The 26,880-nt window shown below is 44.8% G+C and overlaps 1 protein-coding gene across 1 annotated transcript in view; it reads right to left on the reverse strand.

Annotated features, from left to right (window-relative positions):
• Positions 1-26,880, reverse strand: part of LOC128710817 (protein Shroom) — a 164,606-nt gene that overhangs the window by 86,882 nt on the left and 50,844 nt on the right. The window contains exons 2-3 of the mRNA XM_053805670.1: positions 21,975-22,471; positions 2,637-2,857 (exon numbers count right to left, since the gene is read on the reverse strand). Of these exons, the coding sequence (XP_053661645.1) occupies positions 2,637-2,857; positions 21,975-22,471 (718 nt within the window). The remainder of the gene's footprint in view (positions 1-2,636; positions 2,858-21,974; positions 22,472-26,880) is intronic.

Here is a 26,880-nt window from a genome sequence, read left to right on the forward strand (position 1 = left end):
ATTCCCACTTGATGAGACATATTTAGGAAACGCACATCTATTCCACATCTTTGGCATGTACGTCAAAATTATACAGCGATGAAGTTGTCAAGATGACGCCATTCTTGGAGTGTGTGTTATCTTAGTGGTGTTTTTGTTTCACGCCAGTTATTTTTGTTGGAAGCAAATCCTTGCTTCTGTTTGCCTTATACAGCAGGTGACCCAGTGACTGTTGCCCTATACGCTAATGGAACGCTACGCATGCCAACCAAGTGCTCGCTTATGACGCTAAGTATTTTGATTGCTGTTGTGAAATGCTTGTTTTCTTTATATTCGTATTGATGTGTATAATGAAGTATTAAACAACATTGTATACAATTTTATAACTTCACTAACTAATGTTGTAATGAGGATTGAACGTCTCATATTTTTTAAATATTTAATAATACATTTGCATGCCAACAGCTATGATACCAGCGAGTTCCAACCGATTAACCGTCTGACAAACTCCACCGAACCACTCCAGAACTATCGATATTCGCTTAAACGTACTTTTCCCACCCAGCTCCCACTATAAAGTCGTTTCGCTTGAGGATACTTGCACGCTAGACTTTGTCCAGTCTTCCAGAAAAAGACTTGCTGACGCTCTCCTTCGGCAGAGTAACCTTTATGGACCATAACCTTTTCATCGTTACATACTGCCGCAGCAACAGCAGCATTGGCAATCACAATAAATCCATCACAGAATAAATAGTAAATAATTCAACTACGAAACTAAACAAAGCAGGCTACGCGCAACGAGCAACACCCTGCAGGCGTCGAACAGATCAGTTCGCTTCCTGGTTCTCAATCAAAGCATCTTCCAACTCCCAGGACAGAAGCAATCGCGCAAGGATGGCCACGGTAATGTACCGCGCTGGTGGTACCATGTTTACCATCCATGCTGATGGATGCAGTGGACGAACAAAATAAGATCGGCTTAAAGAATGGCAGCCCTGCAGTACAGTGCGCACGAAGAGGTGATTTGATTTACTTCCCTTACAGCAAAAGCGCGAGGCCAAAATAAACATCGCAATAATATTGCACCCTGTGCCTGTGTTTATCTTTTTCGACCGCGACCGCACCCGTACTCAGTCACCAAGTCGCCGGATCTAAGTGGACAAAAGTGATCGTAATTGCACGGTTGGGCGAAAGATTATTATCCAGCCACGCTACACACACACACACCACATCGTGGCATCAGAGCACGTCTGTGAGTTCCGGCTGTAAAGATGCATCCACTTTGACAACACACCTGGCACCTGGAATGCCCGCTTAATGGGCGTTGAAACGGACGTAAACGAATCGGAAGAACGTTCCTGCTACACCAAGCAACCACCCACTAAATGCACCCACACACCTGGGAGGGGGTGTTGTCCCCTACCTGGGCACCTTCCGCGGTAATAAACGACACCGACAAGGACGTCGACCTTTTCCGGGCCCCGGGGTTTACCACACGGGTATGGTGAGTAATTTGCGCGAGTAAATCGTCTTTCGCACTTGAAACGTAAATAATCGGACAACTTCGCTTTCCGTTGCAGGGTACCAGTGTGTACGGTTTAGGTTATCGTCCTATGATGCTCACGGCAGAGCAAACGTAAGGGTGATCAATTGTACATAGTTTTGTTCTCGAGGGTGCGTTATGGGATTTTTTTTTAACGATTACTTCCGTGACGAAGTAGCAGGCAGCAGTCAAGAGTGAATAATTTCACATCTTAATGTGAACAATTTTTCTGACAACCCCTTTCCAGACCTATTTTCCCATCTTCATTCTGCTACGCATCATATATTTGCATAAAAATAGTTCTTCTTGGGTTCATTCAGACGCCCCATGGAAAGCTATAAAATAATATTTTCAGTTCTTTAACTATCTCCACCCTCAGAATTGCCACTTAACCGATCGATGATCACTTGCTGTGATTTAAATTGAAATGCAAAGAGCACGCACAATGAAAGTAGCAACCATTTCATTCAATACGTCAGTGGCCCGCTCGACCAGGCATTGGAACATGGTTCGCTTCTGTGCACATATGGCATGTTCACACTTCGCAAAAGGGTGTGTTTTAGGTCTGCTGCCCGTGCGCATGGACGTTCTTTCCCCGTCGCCATTCGGAGACAGGCTAAACAATAATCAACTTCGTCTAGACGGTGTGCAAGAGAACGCTGTCCGATGATAAATCACGAAATTAAATAGAAATATGTAGGAACTATCCATTGCCACAGAATGGCAAGGATACAGTCCCCACATCGCAAGGCAAAGGTCCAATCAACCACCCACCGAAAGGGCACACACATACATAACCGCCCTTCATCGCCTCAAGACAGAGCGAATGAAGCGAGAGCAAAAGGTCATCGACGCCCGAGCGCAACCCGTCTATCGAAGAGACGAAAGACTTCAATCGTGAGCAAGCGGCGGCAAGGCAAGCGACGAACCCGGCATTCATTATTTAGTTTTCATTACGAACGCGATTGAAATTGAGTAAAGCTCAGACACATTTTTACACGCATCGTACCCTGCTCTCGAGGGTACAATATAATGAGCGCTCTTTAGCAAAGTAACGCCAAGCGCCATAAATTGATTATTTTAATTTGAATAGCAGGTAGCACATATTACTTACCGGCACTGGATAAAGCGGACGTGCTCGTCGCATGGCTCGCCACAGATACGTCGCTCATCGAGCCGAGCCATTTGAGCGTTTCCGTCGAGGAACTGTTACTTTCGGCCGAGCTATGATTATCGCCGATGTTGCTACTCGTCGAGGACGTTAGCTGCTGCAGGTCCTGCTGGGACCAGTTGTGGGACGATCGGGACAGAAGCAGCTCACTGTCCTGCCGCAGCCTGCAAGGGGAAACGATAGAAAAGCTATATAAATTAATCTGTTTTGCAAACATTAGCCGGTTGCAACCACTCGGAACAACGTAACCGACGTATGGCCACAGCCTCCGAGTGGAACGCTTTCGGAGTTTGTTGTAATAAATAATTTGATCGGAGCGGTGTTACACATTTAACTCTCCCCGGGCTTGTTATACACGGACCCGGCCACGCCGCTTCACATTATTGATGGGCTTTGGTGGCAAATTTCGAAACGGTTGTCACCTTTTCCGACACAGCAAATGGCACGCCAACAGCATCCACACCCAGTGCGCGCAGGCCAAAGAACGCGTCCGAACAAGTAAACAAAAGGGTGGCAGTAGCAAATGTAACCCGGACAACATGCGGACATCATGCGCCGTATGACGTGTGTATTGGACGGGGCCGGGTTGAAATATATATCGTCGGTGGCAAATGTGGCGGAATAATAAACCATTCCATCGTGATCCCGCGCGCGATACGGTTCCCTTCGCTCGGGTTCAGGAGCGTGATAAACTTTGACTAATGGTCGGCGGAAGATTATTTATATTTGAGGGTGTTGCACCAGTAGCAAACACCAACGGTGGGCATGTTGCACCGCTCGCTGTATATGTATAACCACCCCGAACGGCGGCTTAAGTGGCTTGGAACTTATTTTCGATCATGAATTGACCATTGTTAAGCAATTGTGTTGCATTCAAAAATCGGCCAAGCCACTGAAAAGAAGATGAATAGAAGCAAACAGCAAGATGTGTGTGTGTGTGTGTGTGATTGAGGATGTGTTTTTAACTATGCAAAGAAGACACGAAACATCTTTGCAAATAAAGGAAATTTTGTTTGCTCTTATGTTCGGTTTGGGGCAGCTGAGTGTTAAACAAAAGTATGCTTGGCGCATTATTTATTTCTTCGCCTGTACAACAGCTGATTCTTTACAATGCTTCACCCGATTGAGAAAGGGGGTGGTTGATTTACAGCGCTAAATGCGAACAGTAAGGATCGAAATAAATGGGCCTATTTGTTGGTGAATCTAAGGGGAATGCAATTAATAAGAAAATGGATTCAATATCCATTGCACAAGTGAATACCATTTGTTATGGAAGTGAAAACGGGTTTCAGATAAGATAGGTGATACAAGATAAAGATACATGAAAAAAACATGTGTTTCTTTTGCAAGGCTTTATGTATGACTTTTTGTAAGATACAATCACTTCACCCAAAGCAGGTCGTGTTTCATTAGGTCATCCAACAACCTGCAAACATTAGGCTACATTCAACGATTTCCTTCACACAACCCATTCAATACGGTTCGATCACGGCCTCACGACCTTTTAGATTAACATCCAATGAAAACGGAAATAATGTTACGCATGTGGAAAAATGAGCTCATTTCCGATTTCAATCGGGTCCATACCAGGTCGGATATAAAGATGACGCCAGTTGTGTCATACATCTAAGGAAATTATTTGTGACTACCGTGGAAGAGTCATCTAATAAACAAAGATGTATAAAATATAAAAAAAAGTATCTTATAAACAGTTATTATAAACAGAATTATAAATGCAAGCAAATTGTCTAAAAAAGGGGTGGAAAGTTTATCATTAAGATAGAATTTGATATTGGAAAGAGTGTAGAGAGAGTAGAGATCCAGTCTGCTTTAGGTGTTCTAAATGTTTGATTGAAACTTTCAATTTCGCATGCATGGGAATGTTACACAACACAAGTTTCTCGTATTGGGTCATCTTCAGAATCAGATAAATGAATACTTATTTCTCACTCCCTACTATCCCGAAGAAAACTGAGCAAAACTAGTAGACAGTCTTATTCACAATACCCACCGGAAGTAGAGGTCAAAGAAGAAGAACCAACACACGATTTGCCATCCACAAATCCCTATTGTTACCGTGACGTAATAGAATATAGTTCGCCCGCTCCGTGTGTGCCCGCTCTTCTGCCGACAGCAGTTTTCCTTCACCTCTAACCTCGCAACAAAACCTTCGCGGACGTCATCCCCACGCAAGTAGCAATTTGCGCACGCCTCTAGCTGCGGTTTGTTTTAGGCATCCTCCGCGCTGTAGGTGGTACGATTATGCACGAGCCGTTTTAGGCGTAGTGAATGTGATGGAAGCGCATCCTCTGGAGCTTCGGGGAGTTTAAACCAAGCCAACTACTGACTGCATCATTGAACCTGTGTATGTGTGTAGGTTTTCCGCCAACCAGCAGCAAAGGAAGTTACGCAAATTGTGTTTCTAACCTCGCGTTCGAGTGCCCTAAACGCCTTTCCTGAGAGAATATGTTGTAGAAAAAGAAACATAGACGCACTCGAGTGGATGTAACGGTAACGACGGGTTTTTTTTTATTTCGTTGCATGGCTGCATTGTGACTGCAGCGTTTGAAAAGGAAGTAGCGCATTATCACATTGTCGTCACGACGCACGGGATGATCGATTGGGAATGGATTGGATACGATTTTTCACACGCCATTACACAATTAGTCGAAAAGGAGGTCAGCTAGTGTCGTTTACGAGCTAAGGGTCGTTTACGTTTTTCCAGCTGATTGAAAATGGTGATTATTGTTTTACTAGCTGAGCCAAGTATATCTATCTGTACCCGTAAAACTAATTCTAGCCTTACTATATTATTTTTCTTTTAGTTTGTTTTTATTGTTAACCTTTCTCAAAAGATCAAATTAACACGTTGCCTGCCATGGCTATCATTTTTGATAGCCACAAGTATACGAGCAGTTCAATGTAAATCATATGAAGATGATTTGCATGCATGAAACGTGTGGCAGCCAACGGGTTAAGTAGTGTATGAAGTTCATATACATGTGTGTACGGTGTGTGCTTTCATCTATTATTTCGTATTAACTGTACAGTAGACAAAAAATGGTATGGTTACTATGATTTTATGGAATATTCCAGCGAGCAAAGTTCAAAGGAATGACTTTGTTCACAGTCTACTTAGGGACATGAACAGTACTTAACAACCTTAGGTATCTACCGAATTCTAATCTTTGGCAAATCGATTTTGGCAAATTTTGGCAAAAAACACCATGACATGAGTTATTTCCGTTTAAATAATCTTCCATCAACTAAATCATTGAATTAAAGGCTATTTTTTGAAAATAATAATTGTTTAGCAATATCTGGACAACAACTAAATGGCAAAATAGTGTAAAAACATATGAAAATTGAGTTCACCAGTATTACAAAAAAATGGCTACATGGGTTACCTTCAACCAGGATGTTCGTACACTGATCCGGTATGATACAACAGCAAACCCTTTAACGCTTTCTGACATTCAGCACTTTAATTTCATTTCCACGCAACTTAAGTGTTCGATTCGATTCAGAGCTTTCGGTTGGATTTGTGGTGGGTTCCTCCCCTAACCCTCCTCCAGCCCTCTCCCCCTCTCAATTCCTCCTCCCTCCTTCATAGATCGTACGTGTTTTGTGCGATATTTGTGAGATTCAATTTCACTTCAGTTCACACGCATGTTCCGATTCGACTGTCTTCTTTGTTAATCAACATCAACACCAACCCCTGTGGCCCACCCCTTCACAAAAGATGGATACTAAAGGGAGCTGGCCAGGCCAGCCATTCGCGTTCCTGGCATATATGGTTTTCAATTTCGATTTTTAGCCGTTTAAAAAGGATACTGAAAATAAAAGAAGGAAACCGTTTTATGCTGCAAGATGCGATTTATAGTTTTAATCCTTTTCCACCGATTCATTGATCGGTGTACCCGGAGGAGAGGTTAAGCCTGACTGCAGTATTTTTGCGATCGTTTACCTCCGCAACATCTCTTTTTTAAGCACGCGATCGAGTGATGAAGGAACGCGAAACGGACCCACCGGTATTTTATTACCGAGGTCATGCACTTCTCACTTTCCACTCGACTTTTTTTTGCCTGCTTTTTCAACTGCTTGTTATTATTATCATTCAAATTACAAATGTGCGATGTTGCTGTTTTATTGTTCATATGCACAAAAACCCATCTCTCATGGGAGGTTCGAAGGCGTTATTTGTGATATGAAATCCGACACCCACGCCCTTTCTCGTGCGAACCGGCCGGAGCAGCATAAGCAAAGATGCTTCTTTATGCTGCTCGCGAGTACCGACCCTTTTCACCGTCTTTCGTGGTAGTGAAACATATGAAGAAGATGATTATTTTTATTACCATCTCCCACAAGCTAAACAAAGGAGAATCTAGCAGTGGGTACTTCAATAAGTGCAAAACAAAAAAAAAGGAACAAAACAAAAAGTTATTTACATTTATGACAAGGAAAAATTACTTACATACAAATAACATAAGTGAGCAGTGCATCTTTAACGCTTGCTTAGTTGTAAAGCTTTTCACTTTCGTGAGCACCTATCAATACAGTGGTATGATGATGATCAGCGTAACATACGATCGGTAGCCATTGGAATGAGAACTAGCACTTGCAGTATTGGAGATTGAATGTAATTACCATGGGCAAAAAGCAACTTTGTTACTATCCCTTTTTATTGATAAATGAGAAGGGCTAAGCATCTGAATAGTTGTTGTTGAAATTGATGGAAATAAAATACAATATATTCGATGAGTGTTGTTTGTCATGAATGTTTTAATAACAATGATAGCTGCATTTGGCACTATTTCGCCTTAAGAAAAATTCAAACGTCAGGATCTAAAGTATAAAAAGCACGTAACCTCAAGATTCCTTAACCATTCAAGAATCTTTGAAGATCCATGAATTTATGTGGCTCCATCAAGCATCAGGTCATTTAAGAAACTTTAGGATTCGTCAATATTCACAAAAACATACTGCTCATTAATCTACAGGAAAGAAATTCACAGCCATTCATTCAGTGTAAATATTCAATAAGACTTATCTGCATTAGATTCAGCTATCGATGGATATTAAGAAATTAATATTGATACAATACTTCCACAACAAATATCGTCACATGCACCTCATCTTTCCCACAACATTTCAATAATGATGTAAGGTTTAAACAGAATATGAACAATGCTAATCACCATTGTATTTGGTTATGCTCAATTGCATTAAACCATCCATGAAACATCCAACCCCAACACCGTATATTCGCTGTTTCAAGCAGTTTTCAATCAAAAAAAAAAATACATCCCAAGTTAAAAAGGAAAATTGATTCAGCATTCCGACCTAGAAAAAGAAACGGCCCGGGGATGCCGGCCAAAGAATGCTACCACGGTCCCGAACATAGACCGATAATACCAGTTGTAAGTTGCAGGTCCATACCACTTTCCCTTCGCATACCAATTGCAATACCAAGGCAATGTTCGCGCACTCATCTCTGACACATCTGTGCCATTTCGCGATGGAAATGAGGAAAAATGGAAGTGCATACACACACCGGATCGAACCGCGAGCGGCAAGAGCAAGTGCCGCAGCGAATGGAAATTGAACGATCGTGTAACGATCGTAATCGTTTCGTTGTTTGGTACGCTGCGTTTGTAATCGGATGTGCGGAGCTGCAGAGCGAGCATGCCCGAGGTAATGCCTCTCGATATTCGCTAACCTAGATGCTCGGGGGCTGCCGCCGCCACACGGGTAAGGCCCGAAAAATAAACCGTGAAAATTTTTCCCCACGCTAAGGGGGGAGATTTTGTTTCTCGTAAAGCGCGTAACACGCTTTTCCGACTGACCATCGCGAAGGGTTGCCCTTTCCATTTCATCACGGCGTGTGAACGGCGCAAGACCACACGTGAAGATGGGGCGCGATTTCAAATCACGCCGCTGCAAACAAGAAGCATGCGGGGGCTCCCGTAACGTAGGTTCGTTTGATCGTAAAAAAGGGCCACCGACATAAAGGTTTACTTGTGTTGCGAGAAGAAGTAGACGTGACCTAGTTTCGTATGGTGCAGAGTGTGGTTTAGACTTTCAGGCGACTAAGAACAATGACGAATCATCGCATCGAAAACACTCAATTCGAATAATATACCTTCCAGTGATTCAGCCCGGGAACTTTACAGAACATGCTCGGGACCCTTCGCTTCGCGCTTAGTTTTGATTGCTCAACAGCCCCGAACGACGGTTCACTTTCACGCAGTACGGCTACTTGACAGGTACGATTTATGGAGAGTGAGCTGCTTTAGAATCGTAAAATCGAACCACCGTCGCAATGCTACCACGGCGCGTATCGGTTCGGACAGATTGGAAAGGATGAAACTTTATTTACAACAACTTTACAGTTTGTTGAAGAAGCACCGACAAAGCACGACCCAAGTGAAACAGTTTATGAGTAGTTTTAATCGCATTATCTATCTATAAGCGCTATATGGTACAGGGTGTTCCGAGGCTCGAGCTCCCCATCTGCATCAACAATCTATCTTTTGAATCTACTAAAAAAATATCCCGACCTACGCTTGGACACGCTCGAGTGGAGAGCTCTCACCCACAAAGCGACATCTAGTGAGGAATACGCTGAACTTCATTCGTCATTAGTGAGCGATCGCATGTGTGTTGATTTCGTTTCATTCATTCCATGTCCAAACGAGTAGCTTGCCATTGTCACGACCGCGAGCGTTCTCTTGTAACGTAACCCTAATCCCTCAATTTGTGCTCTCACACAAACAAATGGGTTAAAAACGTCCCAAAAGCCGTACACGCTTTCTGCACGCTTGAGATTGTTATGATTTTCGACGAGGCTTACGCGAACATCGCATGAATCAGGGCGAACGCGCAAGCTTTATGTAAGCGGCAGCAGATTAGAAGCGTGCGCTACATTAGAAGACGCCCTCCTGCAATCGTGTACCAGCCGGACAGATTTCTTGAAAGTTATTCGGATGGCAATGATGACAGCTGCGACAGACGGTGGCGCAATGTCGGTTTTGTAAATGATCGCTATCGTACATCAACAACACTCCGGGAGATCCCGAGACGATGATTGATTAGAACAGATACGACACAAATGGAGTGTGGATAAGATTCGGAGCTAAATAGATTACCCAAAACGAAACAGTGCAACTACTGTGGGATTTTAATGCGAGCGATCACAACACTAAGCAGAAGTGACAGACATCAGCCGGCAATCCGCGACCATTACTGTAGATTATCTTGGTCACCTTACCATACAGCAGGCATGATTTGCTTGCAGAATTATTTGGCAATCTCTGCAACCCATCAAGTGCAACCTACACAAAGACGCTAAATTATGCATTCAAGATATCATTAGATGCGGAGTGCCCTGATAGCAGATGACCCTGATTAAAATTGAAGTGCAATCATTTTCAAACAGCAGAAGACACAGTTCGTTAGAGAGTACAGTGTAACAAAAAAAATGAAAGGTAACCCTTTCCGAAACAGCTACGATCACAATAAAAAATGTGAATTCCTCTTACCAACATTGTATTGATAGACGCCTAGACAACAGCGATGCTCATATACTCGTAGAAGATAAACGCACAAATAAAGAATCCAATCAACCGATCTTGGTGTTGTTTTGCCCTCTTTGTAGGAATACCCAACGCGAAAGCAGGACGGTTAGTTGGTTGCACTTTTCAAGGTCCTCCAGATCCTGCTCGATTGCTTGATCAGGCGCGAGAACAATTGAACTGCGTGTCCACGGACTGATACGCCCCCCGTTCGAGCACCCGGACCCAGGAAACCCAGAAGAAGCCGTTCATCTCATTGGCACTTGCCATGTTTACACTCGGTAAGCAAATGGGCAATCACCGCACGAACAACAGAAGCCCCATTATTAACCCATCGAGATGGGAAGAAGGGATGTGTCTTAATGCCTGCTCGTATCGTTTAAGTGCTCTATTAATTAAGTATACCGAGTCGATCTGTTGCGCTCGTCCGGTGGTTATGACCCTTCCAATCAGAACACCCCAAAGATGTCAAGATAACATGAAAGCAATGGTATTAATTCTCATGGTAAGATCTTCCCATTTTCAATTGTTTCATTAAAACAATCGCGTTTTAAGACGTCTTGAGCTGTCCACGAGTCAGGACCTTCATGTCAAGTAGCCCACGCTTCCTGGTACGAACATTCCGGGAAACGGTCATCCATAGGCGCAACAAAGTTGCAATCACGTCAAGAAATCGGCCTGTGGTCTGCGGTTCTGACTGCTCACGAGCACGAGCCTGCGTAGGAGCACACACTGCTGCACTGATTTGTGTATGCCTTCTCGGTGGCAAACGATGGTCGAAATGGCAACAATATCGGTGACAACATTGTTGCCAACAACGGTGGGATACTATCCCGTATCGCCTTCAGGTAAGAAAGCACCGTGTCGACGATGACCACGACCTGCGGTCCACGATAAAGTCGCAATCTGCGTAAATTACGATCGCTAATGATCGCTCGCTCGCGCATTGGATCGCTTCAGCACGAACCGCGGGAACCGAGTGGGCCAACAGACTGCAGAAATCAATCCCACTTGGTGCCGGAGATTTCTGTCTGGAACGTGTCGTGTTTTCCCTGTGTGATGCTTCGCAACGGCCTCGAGGCCGCCAGCAAAAAGAGGTCCTGAAAGATCTTTAAAAAAACGAAACCCGGGTATGATGGCTTCCGCATTACCGGGTTGACCTGGTGTAAGACGAGTAGAAAGTGAGATGCTTCCTGGCGGGAGATCTTGCCCCTTAAAGAACTAATGATGCTTTTGTAACTGTAACTTGCCACATAAACGTACCGAGCACGAGAAAGTACTTGAAGCTACACGGCAACCGAAAAAAAGGTCATCGAGAGTGAGAAATATTGAACACTTTTTCGTTCCTCGTCCGGTGGTACGCAAAAATAGGATACCGGACGCCGTCGGGGTTATGAAAGTTGTGGTCCACGATATGTCCGCCACGCGAACCGTCTAGCCCGGCGAGGAGGGGGTTCACCCCATCTCCACCTTTGCCTAATTAGTTTGCGTCTGACTGTAAGTCACGAAATAGAACCTTTCCCAGCGCGGTGTGAACCGCCGAGTCTTCACGACCGAGTCGTCGTCGTTGTGATGTCGCTGTCTCATCATCACCATCAATCGATCGATCGACAACGATTCGGTACGGAAACATCGCAGCTCCGGACACGGACGGGTTCAAATGAATAAGGCACCGTTGTTACTAGCTGACAGCGGAGTTTGTAACGTAGATTTGTAGCTTTATTTTGTGGTTCTCCTACACACCGTATAACCCGCGGGAGAGCTGACCCAGTAGGTACACCGTTTGGAGCACAGTCATAGTCAGGCCTTTCTCTACTCACGATTCTTGACGATTTGCGTCAAAACTTCCGCCAATTTCTGCGATCGCTCGAGGCGATGCGAAATGATCTACCCCGCACGGTCGAGCTACATACGATGTTTTTGATGCTTGTTAGCATAGTTTGGGTGAGGACTTACAGATGAGGTGAAGAATTGTATACTAAAAATGGGAATATGGTTGCTCATTGTAAATGTTGTAACGTTTTTATAATAATTTTGCTATTCAACGAAGTAGAGGATTTTATTAATCTTTCGTATTACTTCGCTAACATAAATTAATTGTAATGTCCATGAGATATGGAAAAGAAACATCTATTGCTGGTACATTCGGTAGCGTATCGTTACTATTCCCTAAGGCGTTGACAAAATTGGGTCACCAGTGTCGGAGGACCATCACGAGCTCGTGAACACCGCGAATGCCAGCGACTAAGACAGGAAGGTAGACCACGTAATTGACTGGGTCATCCCCAAGCATACTATTGCCGTTCCCTCCGAATGGCTTCGTAACTACAGCAGCACCAACACATTCTATTCCAAGATGGAAATTCCTCGCGGGTGATCCGCGGACGGATGGATGATATAATCGAGCTCAGATTTCTCAGCCAACCCGCTCGGGAAAGGAAAAAAAAAACTTTAGCGCTGCAACATCACCGAGAGCAGTTCTCATTGATTCGATTGTGGATTCGGACATTGCGATTCAGAAGTGATCGTATTCGACCCACAATGGTACCGACTGTCATGAGAAACTGAAAAGTTTGACACAACCAAAACCACGTGATGAAATCGTCGGGAGCATGTCTCTGATGTCGTTAGAATGTCTGTTTCCAATCACGGGTCACATACAAGTGTTAAATGAAACTGAAATTTATCATTCGTAGATGTTTAGAGGACAACCCATTCCAATACAGCAACCATAAGTCACCACAATCCTTTCCTTCCATTTCGCCCATCGCATCGCAAATCTCAATCGCAAAGAATCCTCCAGGACCAGGATCAGATACCGGCGGGAGAAAGTTGCTAAAAACATGTGCTCTTCCATCCACCCGAAACATTGCTGCGTACGGTTCACTTTCATCCGGCACCCGTAAAGTTCCAATAAATCTGCATCGCCGATGCGGTTCTGGGTGCTTTCGGTTTCAATGCCTAAACCGCTTCGTTGCCCCGTGGTCCACTTATGCTAACGAATCACCAACCGCTCCGTTTTTGCCCCGTTTTCCCTACTCATACGTGACCATCGTGACGGACGCCGATACAATCGACTTCTTTATACGTGGACACAGCAGCCGGGGCACAGCCTCTTTGCAAGCTCCGTCGATACACGGACACGGCAGGGCCAGGAGAAGCACAACACCCGTGGGCTTTTCGTGGGCTGTAGGCGATCTTTAACAGGTCAAATCCGTGGGCTACCGGTGTTTATGGGTGGACGGGTTTTTTTGTTGTTGTTTGGCTTATTTGGTTCTCTTTTTTTCCCAGTGGCACTGTGCCAAACTTCTTCTAAGAGCGTTGAGGTTTATTGCCCTTGGGGAGAAATTTTCCCTCAATCGGTATACGATCGAACGTCTGATCAGGCGCTGATAAAATGTGCAGGCGGATATTTTACGATACGCCGTGTCGTAAAAGAAATTATTTTATTTATATTCGAGCCACTGACCTTCGATGAAGTTTGTCATAAAATAAAAGTAACCAAAATGCATGCAAGCAATATACCTGCATGGTGATAGCGAAGGTATTTCTCAAGAGCACCCAATTTCCCTAAAGAAGAATACGTTTAATACAGTCTTTCTTTTTTTCCATCCCATTTCATCCTAGATCCTACTAGAAAGTGAAATCGCACTTCCTCTAATCGCAGTAACCGTTTTTCAGTTATTATAGACGATTACACGTCGTCTGGAAACCGTTGTCAAGGAGCCTATGATGGGCACTCAGGTCAGCTGAAACTTGCGCTGACATCTACAACCCACCAACCCCAAGCTTACTGATGGTACACCACGTTACCATGTGCCTCGTGGGGACGGTTCGACGGTTTGATGACAGCAAACGGCAAACCCCATCAGCCCGGGAAACTCCATTGAGAACCCAACGAGCGTTGTGCAATTACGGCATTCAGTGCAGCGCGCCCGGTAACTGCGACCTCACAAGAGTTCAGTGCACAAAACTGTGCATCTATAGACACCGCCGTCTAAATTACAGTGTCGTGGCCATTGACAATCGTCACCTGGAATGTCGCAGATGTGGAAAATCATCGTCTCCGACTCCGATTACAACCGATTTGTACCCGGTGGCGTGATGCACGATACAAAAATGCATCCCTTTGCTTCGCCCTTGCCCATTTTGATTCTATGCGGCTAGTTCGGGTCGGCGGTAACAGCAGCAACAACAACTAAAAAAGCGAAAACGGAAAGCGTACGAAACCGAAAGTATAAACCCATTGGCAAGAACACGGCGGGCACGGAATCATGATGATGATGCTGTGTGCAATTCAAATGTTTCGTGATCACAAACGACAACCGATCTGCGTCGTTTCCTTTGTCCCGCGGTTTACAATTCAGATCAAAATGGTTCGTCTTGGGGGCAGCAACACAGAAAATGGGGAATACTTCCGACTGTCACCCAGGTTGAATTGAACTGCTGGGGGGCAACCAAACAAAAAAAGAGGAAAACTCACTTGAATGATACGGATCGCCCAATGCGGTGCGATATGGAGAAGATGCATAACGAGATCGAACAATAGGAGTGGAAGTTTTTCCTTAACCGGACGACACCGGGTAAAGGTCTACCGGAAGACGTATTTGACAAACAAAACTAGAGAAAGAGAGCAGTCGTGTCGTTCTGTTCAGCTTTCACTTTTTTTTCCAAAGACAGACAAAGGACTCGGGCCAGGCAGATTGATCCGCCGCTTTTGATTCGTGTTGACGACGAGATCACTTATAGCGCTAGGTTAAGCCAAACCCCTCGAGAACACATGGCAAACACTGGATGTGATGTGTACAAATTCCGTTCAGTGGGGAAAGGGCTCTTTAATGGCAACTACAATACCTGCTCAAATGGAGCGCCGAGATTTCTTTTTCCAATTGCCATTTAGCTGATATGCAAATGCTAGGTCCGGTCAATCAGTGACTTGTGACCGAAAAAAAAAAAACGGAACAGAAAGTGCTCCGTACGGCAACAATGGCAGCACACAACCGATGGACAGGGGTGGCTCAAGAATTTCACCTCCTTAATTCTACACACCCAGTACATGTGTTACTGTGAGCGATCGGATCTCGATCGTGTTACATGAAACCAGTGCAGGAACGCGAGGTGAAAGAGCCGTGCAACGAATACGCATCCGGATACGCGATATCCAGGGGTATGGCATTCCGGCTTCCTGTACGCCTGTCAGTCTCGCTCTACCAGCGCAACGCTGCATGCCGCTCGAGATCATTAATTTGGCTGTCAGTTGAGTATCGAACGATCAGCGTCCACCTGGAGTGGGTGAGAGTGTTCCGATTCTTGAAATCGAGTATCTCCTTCCTGCTATTCCTGCCGGTCGGATGCAAAACACACCTCGCTCGGTCAAGCCAATCTGTCGGTCCTCCCGATGGGGTTATTTTTTTTGTTGAAAATTGCAACCAAAAAGGGAAACTGTGCATGTTTCCTTCAGCCGTCGCGTTCGTGTCCGGCTCGGAAGGGACAATCATCTGTTGTAGACTCATTAAAAGTGATATTTTAAAAAGTCACTGTTTGATGAGACGCTTCGTGGTTTGACCGGTGGAAAAGAAAGGCTAAGGCGAGACACCTCAAACATAAACACACACACATGCTGAGCGTACACTCGGTACGGAATCTAGGCCAAACGCAATTTGCCAAATGAAAATGACAGCCGCACAGATGGTACGCGCCAGAAGCGCAATGAGCAACGGAATATGCGCACCAGCGAAGCGCATTGAGGAATTGAATGATGGTTGGCTCCATGAGCTGTCGGTCGACCACCCCCCATCCTCGCCGTCGGCATGGCATGGAGGTCGCGAGCGCAAAGAGACTTCTTTTGCAAATACGTACAGTGTGTGCGCCATTTCAAACGATCGATGCGCATTCGGGGCCGTTAATTACATTCCCATGTTTTCAATTCTCACCCCCTGTGTTTGGCGGATGAGTTGGGCGCCGTCACTACCTACTACTACCACTACTACTTAAGGAGCTCCCAAACTGACGAGCTGCCTGTAGAGCCGAGACGGAGGGGCCTGGAATGATGCTTAGATTTAATGTACGCAAATGAACACTCGTACCGGGCGGGTGCGAGCATGATCGATCGTACGATGAACAATTAGACGACAGCTTCGTGGCAGACGACCACCAGGGTAGACCCGCGGTGGCGTACCTTTGCACATTTCCCATATGCAACAGATGGCGGTAACGCTATTGCAAGATATAAATGACTTTTGTGCGGTCGGCATCCGTTTTGTTGATCTCTTTTATGACAGGTCAGTGTCAGGAGACGAGGCATGGCACGGGGACTCCATGTGACCTATTAAAGGTGAGATGTCAATAAATCACAATGTTTGACAGCGGAATAAATGTTTGGTTGGAAAAATGTAAGCCTACTCTAATGAGCTCGCTTAGAGCTCTCTCTGTTAGGTTAACTGTTCCACTGCAGTATGAGAAAATAGCCTAGCCTTCAGAAAATTGAGGTTAGAATTCGTGCTTCTTTAATTGAGGAAGAAGCTTTTGAAGGTAATTTTCAAGCTGGTTGCAATGGTTTCGAAATGCGCGTACGGTTCAAATATAATAAACATTTCCGTTTCCGATGTATGTACGCAATTAGAGAGCATCATCCCGTATAAAATTAAGGTACATCCAGTACCAGTAGTTATGTACCGTCCATTGACTCGTCGTTCATTCGGTGTAGCCCACCGATTTGAGTACTTTGGGGCCGGGCGTCGAGCGAGAACCGTACCGTAATACGTTATTTATTCTGGTAGCTATTTCCATCCCTTGCGATCCCGGCGTACGGTGGGTTGCTCATTACGTTCTCGATTCTATATTAAGTTCATCGCAATCTACCGTCAAACAAGATCTTCTTGAAAGATTTCTTAAAGCATACTTCCCGCTCGGGGAAAGTTCTCCAAAACTAAATAAACAAACATACTGTAACTAAAGCGTGCAAATGGCTTCAGAGCAAATTTCAGTGGGAGTGGAGTTCCTGAGGAACTGAATGATTTTCACTCATATTTAGTTATACTTCTTTTATTTGCTTCTTCTCATTTGTTTCATGCTATTCAATTCCCAAAGCCAAATCGTAACAAAAAACCGTTTAAATTTGGCGCAGCTCTTCAATCATACGGAGACCTTCGAAGTAGAGATCCTCCAAAGTCTATCCACGAATGCATAGATCACACAATCCGGCTACAGAGATATAAAGATCTAATGCGAACAAAAAAGCAGCGAGGAGTGTTTTGCATTGCGCTATCGATCGATCGACTTTTCCTCGGTGACCTTTGAACAGTGTTCCCCATTGAAGGAACGACTGTCTTCGTGTGGAGTATCTCTTTCGGTGGAGGAAAGTGAATAACACACGCCAAGTAAAAATAAAACGTTGCAAATGTTTTTTGACTCTCCTCACAAGAGATGCTGAAGAGGTGATATGAGATTGAAGTTCATTCAAGTATAAACTAGCCCACGGTTTGAAGTTCGTTCCGACCACAGATTGATGCTCATTGCTTGCTTGTATCTCATTGCTTTGCCGGGACAAGGCTTGCCAAAATCACGGACGCTAGTTGCTTACAAACAAAAAGAGTATTTGTGTCTATAAGAGCATTGACATTGCGGCTTTTGACTTACAAAATCTAAGTTACACGTGAAATGTTAATTAAATCGTTATTAATTAATATTGCTATCAATTTCAAGGTAGCCACATTCCAGATAGAACTGTTATAATAAAAAACATTCCAAGAAATTTAACTAAGAGATATATTTCTCGAAAAGTATTCCTTCCTCTTTCATTGATTTGGCCCGTTCTCAAGTCCATTCAAGTCAGCGGGAAACGCCTCCGATCTTCGTCAGGGTCAGGTCATAGGACGGTGTTACGAGATGCGACCTCGTTCGCGCTAAGCAGCTGAAGAAACGGGGTTAGATTTTATCAAATTTATCCCGAACTTCCATACCGTCGGTCTAATACTGCGGAGGTCTGGCGAAACTGGAACGTCCGAGTTTCTGGCGACGTGCTGCTCTGGAGCACAATCCTGAGCGTGAGCGAAAGTTTTATGGGTCACTGCCTTCTTGGACCGAAACCGAAAACGTTTCGACTACTGCATGGTCCCTTTCCGGAAGAGGAAAGTGAAAGGGACGGGATCGATCGTGCGGATGTTGCTGATCTTGACCCGAAACACTGTCTAGCTGCTTCCTGGGCGTTAGTGTACTGCTCGTTAGAAGGCTTAGATGCAAGTTGTCAGATAACAGCGACGCGTGATATGCTTTTCCGCTTAAAAGAATTATTTACATTAAGCGAGACATCAAATAATAACTTTTAAAACTCCACTTCCAATGCGGTTTCGTAAGCTATTGTTTGTTGTGAGTTCATTAGTTTACAGCAGCCTAACTTTTGAACTTTCCTCAGCTACAAAGAATCATCAAAAATACTCCATCAATCATACCGCTAACGTGCCAGCTTCGACGTCCTCCACGATGCTTACATCAAGCATTTCCTTCACCCGAATAGACGATAATTCCAACAAGCACAGAACTTGGCATAACATTGAAAACCTCCTCACCACAAGCGAAAGGTGGTGTGTGATTTTGGAGTTTCTTCAATAAGAATCAAATCAACGAGGTTTTACGAAGCGGCAACTGTGTATTGTTTGCTCCATTAAATGGGAACCTATAGCTAGGGGCGATTACACCCCGAAGGCGATTTGTTAATCAAACCCGAATTGAAATCCAACTGCAACCCAACTACCACTGCTCAATATTGCTTATGCAGCCCCTGAACCCCACGCGGATTGATGCTGGAGGAACAGACCCAACGGGTATAAACGTACTCCGTAAGGCTTTTAACCGTATCGTTTATAATGATTCTTAATACTTTAATTATGACTTCATATGCCACCATCATCAGTTTGAGCACAAATTTAGCCGGACATGCGTGGAATGAATCCCAAAAGGTGTCGGAAATCGAATCTCAAAATTCAACCCTATACCATTATATCATCGCCCAAATGTGAACTTCATGCGTAACACGACGCTAGCTACCTTGCGCTTATTTTACGCCACCCAGCGCTGGATGATTCGTTTCTTGCGCGCGCGGAAAATCGATCTCAAAACCATCGATCATAGCATTGATTGAGCACTGCGGGGCGAAACCAGCCAGCCAGCGGTGTGCTTCTTCTAAATATAATATTCGATTCGTTTCATTCGCTCATCGTTTGCATCGGATGCGGATTAGATGGAATGGGGCCACTTTTGGGCTGTGCCGGTTTTGTGTAATATTTCAAAACGCCCCAAAACTTCTTCCGCTACTTCCTCGCGCGCGCGCGCGTTCACGCTGGGAACTTTTGGAAGTTCATTAGCGACGGTTTTCATATGGTGGTAATTTTGTGTGGAGCGAGGATGATTGTATCAGTTGAGGGGGGAACGGAGATGGACGAGGTGCCCTGAAAACGATACACCTTTTTCCCACTCACACACACATGCAGATGTAACACAACCGTAATGGATCTGGTTCGAGGTGCCTCGGTCGTTCTGGCCATTTTCACGCCTTGGCGGAATGATGCCGGAATCAATCATAAGATTGAAGGATGTTTCTTCACAGTTGTACCTTTGGCACCATTCGCAATCGGCGCAAAGAAGCGGTTGAGTTTTGGGCTCCAGAAATATGGCAACCCATACAAGCACTTCTTGATAACGATAACAGCGCAATCATCTCCGATCCAATCTTATCCTCATTTTGTTTTGCTAAAATGCACACATATTTGGGAAATTAATGCAAATCACACACAGCTCAATCTTCGTTCCTGCATGCATTTGCGTCATCGTCAGCAACATTTAAGCATGATTTATGAATTACAGTTCTCTTTCACCCCTTTTTGTACGAAAGCTTCCCTAACTAGGACTTCGCGCCGTGAAGGATGGTAAAATCTATGCTCCACATTTTACGCTACTTAGGGTTGTATTTATGAGCTGATTCCTTCCATCTTTATGCCACGTTGTTCATACCATCCTACCGTAAAGATGATTGCTCTATTTCGCCATTCCCACACATCAAACATGTTGCATATCAAGATCTCCGACTCGAGCGCTCGCGTAGAGGTTGAAGTTTTCCATCGTCCGCGAAATCTTGATGAAATACAGCGCGCATCCGAACACTAAAGCCGACGGGTATGGGTGAACGAAAAAAAAAAACACAACAAAAATCCTCATACAACATGGATACCACCCACCCACCCATCGTGTCTAATAGAAATTTTGGATTTTGTCTGCTTCTTTTACTTCTGTTTCTTGTACCGCACCGAAGATTGTTTCTTCAAGCGCACACACATTGCGCCGTTTCGTCTATTCAATTTACGAAAACTCAATTTGTGAGCTTCAAGCAGACATTTTCTTTTTTTGCTGTACGGCTCATGCACTCTAAGCATCTCATCCGTACAGATTGTTTGTGTAATAATTATATGCATCCTTCTTTTGTTGGTTTATGTGGAGCAAATAAGCTTCACATGAGTTTTTTTTTCTTTGGAGAATGAATTTTCCATACTGCTGAACGGTAAGAGCAAAAACAAACGATTGAAAAATGATGGTTGGTTATGCTCTCAAAAGATGCTAATTTCATTTTTTCCTACAGTATCAGGAAGTAATTAGATTTTTTCTTGTGTGAAAGATTTATTCGACAACTGAAGAGAGATCAATGTATTAGATTTTTTCTTATATCGATAGAAATATTATTGCCGATCCACTGAGGTTATGGATAAGGGCGAAATAATAAAAGGGTAAGGGTAGTTTCCTTTATATGAAACTCCAACAGAAGAAAGTCATCTTCATTTCCAGAGCAACACCAACAATCCGCAATAAACGTCACAACACTGTTTACATTTAACATTGAAAAGAAAGTTTTAACACTTTCTACCACGCGTACGCATTAGCAATCACCCTTTTTTGGGTTCTGGTGGAAATCTTCCTCTCCGCACTAAGGAAATCATCCGCTGCACGAAATCCGCCACGTGTTGTGCAGGGGAAAAGGGTGGATTTGCATTAAAAAATACGCTCCAAAAACACGAAGAACATGCACCGAAAAAAACAAAAACCCTCCGGCGAACAAAAGGATTTCCTAGTGTTGCTTCTTTTTCAACCCTCTCTACAGCACAACTCACCGACAAAAATATGCCCACAAATCCATTGACAACATGGAAACGCAGCTTTGGATGTCGAAACAAAAAAAAAACAGGAACCTTCCGCTTTTAAGTGTATTGTCGTGTCTTCCGGAAATTAACGCGATCGACGGATGGCAGAGCACGATGCATTGGGCGATCTTTTCACCTCTGTTCGAAGATATTTGGTATTTCTTCCCTGTTGCCTTACCAGCCAAAGCCGTCACACACCGCTCGGTCAGCTGGCCAGCCCCGATACTTCAACCCTGACCGAGTGAGCGAAACATGCTATAAACGTATGCACCTGCTACAAACCTAATAGCCCCGTGAACCGTGCTGTTACCGATGCGATGACACAGCCACATTAAGGCTCGATCGAGCGTTAAATTAATGGCCATTCTACTGACCTACAGAAGAGATCACGCGTCGGGTAGCTTCTTTCATGTTGGCGGGTTAGTATAACGTGTTTGAATTGCTTATCGCTATCGAGCAGTTCTTGGTACTGCCACATTGCTTGCCCCATAGCTCATAGTGCTCGCGCTTATTCAACTTACCGATCAAGGAACGGCGTGGAGCTTGAGTCAGAGCTCGACACGTAGCTATGATAACCCTCCGATTGTGCGTAGGACGATTGCTTCTGATGATGGTACATCGTCGTCTGCTCGTAGTACGCCCGGCTGTACTCCTCCAGACCGGCCTGCGTTAGAATGCTGTTGCCGTTGGTGTTGTTGCCCCCGCCGGGGACAATCGTCGGTGTTGGCGTCTGATTGCCGTTGGTGCTGTTGCTGTTGTTGTTGCTAGCGTTTCCGTTAACGGAGGTCACCCCGCTCATCAGCATCCGTTCCGGGCCGCCGGACGTCGGGCTACCATTACCGCTTCCCATCAGCAGCTTGCCGTTGCTGTGCTGCGGATGATGCTGTTGCTGCTGCTGCTGCTGCTGAAGCTGCATTAGGGCGGGATGCAAATTGGCAGCACCATTGCTAGCAGTACCATTAGCACCAGCACCATTCCCTAGGGCACCTCCCGGAGCACCGTTGTACCGTGCGTCCTCCTGGTTGATGGAAGGGAAAAAAGAATAAAAGTGTAAATAGACAACAGTAAATTCAATTAGTGTAAGTAGTGAAAATTAAGGCTATGGTAAAAACTGAAGACAAGGCTAATGATAGAGCCAGCGAGAATGCCGTTTCATTGAGGAGTTCCTAAAGCAGTACATGAAGTTCCCAGACCTGACAGTTGCGAAAGAATTGTCACTCAATTTAGAACCTATAATTCCGATGTTTAGCTTAGTAATTCTGTAATTTACGACATGTCTTTTCCATGATCTGTGTCAACGAAACCAAGGAATTCTTGACACAAATCAAAAACTGGATATCGTTTACATGATTTTTGTAGAAATTGACTGGTTCATCAAAATCATGCAATTCTTGGAGAAGTGAGCAAAATTTCTAAATTAGATACATCAAATATCCTTAATATCAGTTCAAACTATTTTTAAATTTTCACCCAATTAAGATTCATTGAAAGCAGATTTCTCCTTCGATTTTTCTTCAGTCTTGTGCATTCCCAGTGCCGTAGATCAGTGCTAATTTTCTCACGAGCCAGCGACACGATCCCACCCTGCAGGAGGGAAAGCCATCCCGGTTCCAGATTTAACTGCAGAAGCATCAATCGTCCATATCAGCGAGAGGAGCATTGCAGTAATAGCAACAACAACAAAAAAAGAACACCCATAGGCACAGCCACTTTCGTGAGGCGCCATCTCCGGAACCGTAAAACAAATTAACCGCACTCCGAATCGGCCGGGAAGCGCGCAAAAAAAAACCTCGTGCAAGTCGTGGGTTCGCGCAGTTGACAGAATTGACTCATCTATTCGCGGGGATGGGCTTGAGTGAGCCCAGGTTTTTGTTTTCTCCACCTTCAACCTTCCCCAGCCAGCTCCGTTTGGGTGGTAGAAGAAAGTTGACTGGTGCGAAATTTGTGCAAAACGGCAAACAAATTATCTCATTACCACCCAATCCGGAGGGGAGGAGGCGCGCAAGTGCAATGGTGGCACGACTCGCAATTATGGGGACGGTACAAATGGTTGGGGTGTCCTTTCTACGTCGTGTCTGCGTCTGCCGTGGAAAATGCTCCCACTGCAACTGAAATCTTGGTGCAGCACTGTTTTTTTTTTTTTTTTTGTTGACTCGTTGCGCTCGGGAACGATACTTGCTCACCAATTCCCACAGTTATTATTTTGTATTATTTGTGCAGTTTCCTCAATTCTATCAAGGGGTGACGAGCTGGTTCCAAATTGTCATCCAATTGAGGTGGCCGGTGGAAGAGGTACGGAGGAAAGGATGAAAACGTCTCGGAAGCCGGGCCAAGATGACCACTTCTAGCTGAGGTTGCGCTTTATCGTAATGAACCAAACATTATGTTTATTTAGCTTTTCCTCGCTTTTCTGGGTCATCTTATTAGACAGATTGGGAGATATTTCTGCTTCTGGATATAATTGGGTACTGCTTACTGATCGCTTACCGAGCCCTGTCAAGACTGTGATCTTATCCGCTTGGACCAATAAATAAATAAGAATAATTTCATTTTGCAGATATGTTATCTACTTCGCATATGGTTTATAATTTATTTAACGAGTTCCATTTACAAAATATAGCTTTATTTAAAACAAGCTTAAAACAAGCTCAAAACAAGCTCTTTTTCATTTCAAGCGTCAATGAAATCAAGATACAAAAAAGGTTCGAATCTGCTTCGTATATTGTTTCAACACTTGTGCGCCATTCGTTTTCCGCACATGCCCCGATAACTGTGGCAATAAATTTATCGACCCGAATCGAAATCTACGTACAGCCACGCACTGACAGCTACTCAACCTCGCGCTGATACTTGGCCTCTGCCGCACGAATCCGCCAATGGGCCCGGAACATAAGATACGGCCCTATCGAAAAAGACTCACGGTGTTGCCCTTTCGGTGGTTCGTCCAGTAGGATGGAGAGATCGACCACACCCCGCACTCGCGAGTGTGTGTGCCCTCGTTTTTTCCCTCGCATGGGTAGGAAAGGATGTCAATGCACGACAGGCGACGACAGGACCGTTGGAAGCATTTGCCTCTCCCATCCACGTATGTTGCGTCCTTTTCGTGCAACCGGGTAACCTGACCCGTTGAAGCGTGCTGTGTCTCCTGGAGGTTGACCAGTCTCACCCTTTCCTCCTCCTTCCTCCTTCCTTCATCATTCCTCCGCTCTCCCCAACCCTTCCCGTTTGTTGGTGTGTGCCGGAATAAAATTATTGCAAACCGTCCGTGCCGCGTGATGCTACTGCTGGGCGCAAAAGCATTCCAAGGCAGCCCTACTTAGCACGATATTCAAATTGTAAAAAAGCCCCTTTTTGTTTTACATCCGTTAGCCCTGCCACCATCAGCAGGGAGCAGCGCGAGCACGTCCGGCGTGCTGTCGAGTGCCGGGGATGAAGTATCCTTTTCGCGCACGATCGTGAGATCGCGTGCAGGGACGCTGTTTGCTCTATCAGGAAGTTAATTAATCTCTCCCTTTTATATCGAAGTCTGTGTGTGTGTGTGCGCGCGCGCGGGTTTCTTGCCCGTTTGTTGCGCTCCTCGCAAGAACCCGATCCCACATCGCCCTCTAGGTTACGTGCCTCATGAAACCTCGAGGTCGCGGAATGTATCCCTCGCCCTTTTCCCCGGTGAGGAAAGTGAAGATCAATTTCAAACCACGACCTCGAACCGCACGGACGCGGACCCAATGGACCCGTGGCACATTCCCAACTCCCACTCCCGCAGAACAACCCGCGCCCGGAGGCGTATCTTGTTACCTATTTGCAATTTTAATTGCAACTATCTATCCGTTTTATATGCGAATGGGAAGCGCGATACGCGTGCAATGCGCTTTGCATGATTTACATCTCGTGTGCAATCGTTCCAACAGGACGGTTGCTGTGCGCGAAAGAATGTGCGACCGAACGGGATGCTGCTGCAGCGGCCGAAGAGATGTCAGAATTTTCTGCACCTTTGCTGCGGCCAGCAGCTACCGGGCTTACGTGTGGTGCCATGATAATAATCGCCGCTTAAAAGGGCGGACAGTCGCACCACACCGTGGAATGTGGAATTAATCGTACATCTTCCGTCGGGCGGGGGCCGAACGACACGAAGATTGCTTGTTTGCCGCTGTTGCTACCGTTTTCAGTTTTTTTTTGTTTGTTTGTTATTCCTTCCCGCCAATAACGCGAAGGATGTTCTTTTTTCGGGCTTCCGTGTTTTGCATGGGAGCCTATGAGTTCCATGCGATGAGTGGGTGGTACCGTGTAGAAATCAAAAATACATGCGAAACATACAAGCGAGCAATAAATTACCAGAGTGTACAAAATGACTATACAACAACAACAACAAAACAACTGAAACATAATCTAAGATTGGGGGTTATATTTTGCATAAAGGATAATAAATTGTTTACAGCAAACAACATGACTTTGAACTATTCTTAAACTCGATTGGTAAGAAACATTGCCCATGTTTTGCACGTACGAAAGCTGCATTGAATGTCAAACGATCACAAATTAAGCTTAAATGTCCAAATAAGAGAAAAACGTAGTGATTCGACACGGGTTTCGCACGGAGAGTAAATCGAGATCATTTCGGGTCTTATTTTGCGAAGTTTTCGAAATGTTTTTTTCTTTGCCTGTCTGGTGTGTCTTGTTTCGTATGTTCAAGAAAGATGTTGAAGATCTTTCTCTGTGTAGCCTGTAAATTCGCCCACTCGAAGTCCCTCAACGACGGATTAAGCACAGTATGAATTACCTAACCGAAGTGTTGCGGTAATTTTGACGAGAAAAGTCACCAACCATTAACAGCTTGGTTGAAATATGCAAATGGAGCTTGTAAGACTACACACATTTATTAATTTAAAGGAACTGATTAATAGCACAGTTCCTAGCCGCATGATTACTTTGTTTTCATCTGGTGGTGGGCCTCGATGACGGTCAGCTTTCAATCTTCATCAGCGACAAAGTCCACCAATAAAATGGTGCTGCAAACGAAAACAGACGACAAATTCCATGGAATCGATCAGTCTATTCGATCGGGGGGACGTTTTCCTCTTGGTTGATCAAGAATTGACAAAATACGGGCAGGTTCAATTAGCAATCAGCAAAAACAACGACCTCTGAATGTGTTTGATATGGGAATGAATTGATTATTCGTTTAAATACGAACTTCTTCAAAATTCCTCCCATACATACTGAGCGCACCTTCTAAGCAATGAAACATGTTCGACCTTTTTTTTGCACAAAACTATGCGTAGCCCACCGTGAAATGAGAAAGTACATGTCCGCCCAGTAATCTCCAGCGATACGTTTCGATTAGTGAGAACCACCACCATCGCGCGCGCCCTCGCCTGGCCGACAGCAAATCTCTCTCCAAACGACCCATCCCCAACTGCATCCAAACGA

The sequence above is a fragment of the Anopheles marshallii genome, chromosome 3 (assembly GCF_943734725.1).
Source record: "Anopheles marshallii chromosome 3, idAnoMarsDA_429_01, whole genome shotgun sequence".
Taxonomy (NCBI): Eukaryota; Metazoa; Arthropoda; class Insecta; order Diptera; family Culicidae; genus Anopheles; species Anopheles marshallii.